Genomic DNA, 5,450 nt, shown 5'->3' with positions numbered 1-5,450 from the left:
TCCAACACACATGAGCTTCTCCACGCACCTGAAAAGGCCTGAATACCAGGTAAAGCTCTCTGGGTTTGAGTCCTGCCCTGCAGAAAAACCAGAAACAGGTGCAGCTGATGCCGAAACATCTCTGAACGAGCTTATTCTACATCACCAGCACACAACGCTTCAGAGTTTTCACTTTCTGCAGATTAGTGTCCCTCGTGTCAGAATGCAGAAACTCATCTGATCTGATCACTCACACACAGTACTGAAGCGTGTCGTTAAAATCAGCATCCATTAATTAGCTACCAACATGGAGTTGATGATTTTCATTAGTCTTAAGTAAATAGTAACTCACCTCTTCCTCCGAGCTGCTGGTATTGTTCATTCTGGGGCAGAAATATGAAATTAAACTCCTGCGCTCGAGCACGTCTCTGTTCTTGATTTACAGGAAAACTCATTTTCATTTTCATTGAAACGTTTGACATTAAAAACTAACACTTTATTCTGATATTCCACTTTAGCCATTCAACTACCTATAAATAACTTTACAACTAGGTGTCAACTAGTCGTGCAAATGCTCGGAGAGTTAGCTGGCATGTAGTTAGTAGAAGGTCTAAAGTGGAACATCGAAATAAAGTGCAACCCATTAAAATGTTAAACTCTTTTCATCTCGTCTAACAAATGGTGAGTGATACATTTATAAAATGCTGCTTGTGATGTGAATTAGAAGTTTCCCACAAACATTTAAAATATTTCTCTAACAGGAAAAAAAACACCCATAATGTTTAAAGTGTACAGAAATCATGCAGAGTAAGTGTCGATTCACATCAGAAGTTCAATTCAAAGCACGATGCACAGGCCATCTGTCTCAAGTTTAACCTGCCCTTTATTGCCCACAGACTCGCTGTTTGCTATTTATACACACTGTCATATTCAATCAAATGAGAACCTGTTTTCTATATAATCAGCGATCATCAGAACTATAATGTTCAAAACAACAACCTTTAAACTGCTGAATAAATATGTGCCACAATAATAACATTTCATTAACTCGCTTCTTTGGCGCCACCATGTGGAGAAGAAATGAAAGAACACAAGAAACAGAGAGTGAGACACCAGCTACATGTGAAAGAGGATTTAATGTGTCATCAATAACTTACAGCACAACCTACAACACAATAATACAGAAGCATCGCATGCAGCGACCGAAGGAAACAGATCTGTGCTCATGATCTCGTTACATCGGAGATCCTCGGCTGCGCTGCTTTCAGCTTCTCGCCGGAGTGGAGCTTGCTTTCACGGTCTTCTTCAGATGATGGTAATTGGGCAGGATCTTCATCAGGAAGTCCAGCTGCAGCGTTTGAGGCTAGAGAGGACAGAGACGGTCAGAATAGCAGCAGGTTTCTCAGGTGTATCAGAAACACACGGTGTGTGTGTGTGTGTGTGTGTGTGTGTGTTACCTGCGGTCTCTCGGTCTGCACGCGTCTCAAACACTCGGAGCCATAGATCACAGTGTTTTCTGGAATCACTTCACAGGTGTTCACCGCACAACACGCTCCCACAATGCACCCGCTGGTCAAAATCACGTTCCTCCCGACCTCAGCTGAACACACACACATCACACACATCAGCGGCGCTTTACCTGCGCTACTCCATCCTTTCAGACGCCGCGCTCTCACCTTTGGATTCAATCACGTTGTTGTCCCCGATTTTCAAGGCCTGAGACACTGAAAACAAATTCAAGTTACATTAGTTGAGAGAAGCTTCATGTTGAGCCGAAGGTCTGCTGAAATGAAGACGTACCGCAGCCGACTTCAAAGACGTTATTGATCCCGATGCTCATGGTTTTAGGTTCGACATCCTCGGCGTCTGGAAGCATGTTTTCAGGATAGCTGCACACAAACGCCACGAGATTTCACACGCATGATGTTTCTGTCATTATATATTCACCCTCACGCCGTCCCAAACCCATAACTTATATGAGAATAAAATCTGCTCATAATAATAAATTAAAGGGGTCATGAACTAAGAAATCAAATTTCCCTTGATCTTTTGACATTTAACTGGTCAAGGTATTATAAAAACATCCTGCAAGTTTCAAAACTCAAAACTTTCTCGTTAGTCTAAAAACAGCTTTAATTGAAACCAAGCTCAGAAAACGGCTTATTTTGGAATGTGCACTTTATGATGTAATAGTGTGACTAAACGCCACCTCTTTAGCCCCGCCCACTGATTCCACATTAGCCCCACCCACCGATACGCACCTGTAGTAGAGGAGAGATGCAAACACAGGATTACTCCAGCAACAGAACCATTACAAGATCACAAAACACTGTAGTGTAAGCTCTGAAAAATAGGGCCCTATCAAGCACCCGGCGCAAGTGTTTTTTCTAGTTTCAGCCCGACGCAGTAATCATGTTCACGTCCTGCGCCACGTTGTTTAAACAGCAAATGCATTTGTGCTGATTTGTGCGCTCATGGGCGTGCTGCTCTGAAAACCAGGTGTGCTATTTTGAGGCAACTGAAACCTGGTCTAAAGTCAATGGTGCAATATTTTCTTTGTTAATTAAAGAGCGCGTTAGTAATATGAGCCTACACTCTGCTTATCACACACACAAACATGCCAGATACTAAAAATGAAAGAGATTATTATTGTGCCCCGTAGATGGAAGCTTTCCTCTCTGGAGAAGCGTTCAGTCTAATTCTGCCGTGTAAACAGCGAATCCGCCAAGGACAAGCACAACTGGCCTTTAAAGGGGATGGGAGATGAGACTCTGATTGGTTTACTGCACGTTACTTGTAGACCATGTGTTTTTCCCGTCGCTAAACTAGCAAAAGTGGATTCGGACACTAAGTGCAGCTGCGCCGTGCGCTTTAGACCCTGTGCTTAGATCATTAAAATACGGCCCTTACTCTCTGAATTTCCTTCCTTGTGATCCGAACACATCTAGATCGGACGCGATCTGTTGCGTCATGTTACGAATCAGTTTCTCTTTCAGGTCAGAAGCGGCGCGAATGCTTGTGTGTCAGAAATAGAGCGGAGCGTCAGTTTACTGTCAGGGGTTTGTCGTGTCAATCCGTGCCAGAATCGCAGATTATAATGGGTTCTGTCGTCCAGAGTTCGGTGTAAACACGGGGGAAATGAGCAAGAGCTCCAGATCGCACCAGTCAAACACTGCTTGTTTGTTTGCTTTACTTTGCTACGGATTAATTTTTGAACAAGACAGTGTTATGATCTTCTCGGAGAGACTGAGAGTAAAGGCTGATGCAGCTCTGAGTGACTAGAGCGGATCAACAGTAATGTCATAATGGACACCTGCTTTCACCACTATTGCATTGTGTTCCAGACCGTTTGATATAAACTCAGTATTTACACACATGTTGTTTTCAGAGTACGCCACAGCAGCGTCTGTCTGTTATTTTAATAAGAGAAACTGTCAGCCAATCACAGCAGTGAATCTTAAATGAGCCCCGCCTATAAAACAGAGCGTTCTGCAGAGGCTCAAAATCAGGAGAGAAAACAGCCGATTACTGCTCAGTTATGTGTTGACGTAAAACCACACTGACATTATAAGTGAATCTCAGAGAACATTATTAAATAAAAAATGCAGTTCATGACCCCTTTAAATCTGCTCATTATATGAAGTGATTGTGTCTGTTAAGAAGACTTATTAAATCATCCCATTTTACTTTAATGAAGTCTTTATGAACTTATTTGAAGCGGTGAATGGACTTTCAAAGGAGAGAACAGAAATCTCAGGATTCATTCAAAGCATCTTCATTTGTGTTTGCAAGACGAACGAAAGTCTTAATGAGTTTGTAACGATGTGAGAATCTTCATGACCTGTTGATGATCAGGGCCTGCTCCTCGATCAGGTTTCCGTCTCCGATCACGATGGGTCCGGCCTCTGCGATGATCCGCGCCTTCGGGTGAACCACGGTCCTCGCTCCTGAAACCAGACCAGAACCGTTCTTTCAGACAGCAGATCATGATTATTAGTTCTTCAGTCACAGCAGCTTGTGTCTAATCGTTTAGATCAAACGATTTCTACATAAACATATTAACACAAATGTTCATAATTTCATTGTCCTGCACTAGCAGATCCGGTGATGTCATGTCCCCGTTACTATAGCAACACTGGACCGGCCAATCAGAGGACAGGAACACAACTGTCTGTTTTTATAATCCATAATAAAAGATATGTGTTTCATTACTCTATAAACAAAAAAAGCATTATTTCCCGAGACGGAAAGCTTGAAGTGCTTTATTTTGAGTGAAATGAAGGGATGTACCGATGGTCACGTCTCCTCTGATGTCGCTCTCCACACACACGACAGCCCCCGCCACGATCTTCACACTGAAACACACACAGCATCAGCTCCACGGAGAAAACACGTCTTCACACTGAAACACACACAACATCAGCTCCACGGAGAAAACACGTCTTCACACTGAAACACACACAACATCATCGAATATCTCTGATCATGTACAGACTGCTGGAGAAAGTGTTGCAGCACAGAGACGGTGTTCTGACGATTTGTGCTACCTATTAGATTTTGCTTCCAGCATGATATTAATAAGGTGTGAGGCTTTATTAACATGTACACCTACACCAACCCTAAACCTACCCTTACAGTCGGATAAATACAGTGTTGGTAGCATAATCTGATAGGTAGCATTACATGTGATCATCACGCCAGAGGCTTCGCTCTTTGTAATTAATGTGAGAAAGAATTAACTGTGTGATTACACTCAGCACATAATCATGTGATCACCTGAAGGGCCCTCAGTAGGGAGCATCTGACTAACTCACTTACAATCAAGAGACAAACACACTTTTACTCTCGATCATGAATAAACAGTGATGATAAATCTGAAATGACTTTGAGCAGTTTGGCACCAACATCCCGATTATAAACATATAATCATAAATGTAAATGAAACTGCTGCTGGTCTTTTCCTCTTAGATCATTAATAATGCATGTTAATAGAAATGCAGGTATCATTTATTAATATCAATTTCAATATGACGTTTGTCCGGGTGTGTCCGATTTAATATGGATTTGTTTTGATTTTTAATGACATACAAAAGTCTGTACCACATTATAGGCATAGTTGCAGCTGCATTCGCGAGATGTGTCCATAAAAACATGACAAACTGCTGTATATAAAACATTTTTACCTTTTCTGCCCGGTTTGTTTTGCATTCGGATCCGCCATCTTCACGCGCTCGAAGACGTCACTGCTCGACTGAGCCGCCTGTGAGCGATCGATGATGCGCCGCTCCCTGAGCACTGAGCGATCGATGATGCGCCGCTCCCTGAGCACTGAGCGATCGATGATGTCTGTTCAGCGCCGCTTCTTCAGATGATCCGCTGTAGAGTCAGATCTAACACACACCCACACACACACACACACACTCACTCACTCACACACACACACACACACACACACACACTCACTCACTCAC

The 5,450-nt window shown here is 42.8% G+C and overlaps 1 protein-coding gene across 2 annotated transcripts; it reads right to left on the bottom strand.

The window, feature by feature from the left end:
• Nucleotides 1–1,018: 1,018 nt before the first annotated feature.
• LOC107719240 (dynactin subunit 6) lies at nucleotides 1,019–5,258 on the bottom strand. 2 transcript variants are annotated; one of them, XM_016526616.1, is made up of 7 exons: nucleotides 5,163–5,258; nucleotides 4,270–4,334; nucleotides 3,821–3,926; nucleotides 1,780–1,868; nucleotides 1,656–1,703; nucleotides 1,437–1,579; nucleotides 1,019–1,342 (listed from the first exon to the last, which is right to left on the bottom strand). In XM_016526616.1, the coding sequence occupies exons 1-7, from the start codon at nucleotides 5,198–5,200 to the stop codon at nucleotides 1,244–1,246; spliced, it is 588 nt and encodes a 195-aa protein (XP_016382102.1). In that variant the 5' UTR covers nucleotides 5,201–5,258; the 3' UTR covers nucleotides 1,019–1,243. The 2 variants fall into 2 exon arrangements, with proteins under 2 accessions (XP_016382102.1, XP_016382103.1); XM_016526617.1 differs by lacking the exon at nucleotides 4,270–4,334.
• Between the last annotated feature and the right edge of the window lie 192 nt (nucleotides 5,259–5,450).

This window comes from Sinocyclocheilus rhinocerous, unplaced genomic scaffold, assembly GCF_001515625.1.
Source record: "Sinocyclocheilus rhinocerous isolate Xijiao unplaced genomic scaffold, SAMN03320098_v1.1 scaffold3227, whole genome shotgun sequence".
Classification (NCBI taxonomy): domain Eukaryota; kingdom Metazoa; phylum Chordata; class Actinopteri; order Cypriniformes; family Cyprinidae; genus Sinocyclocheilus; species Sinocyclocheilus rhinocerous.
The sequence above is the reverse complement of the archived record's forward strand: the minus strand, read 5'-3'. Positions and strand labels throughout refer to the sequence as shown.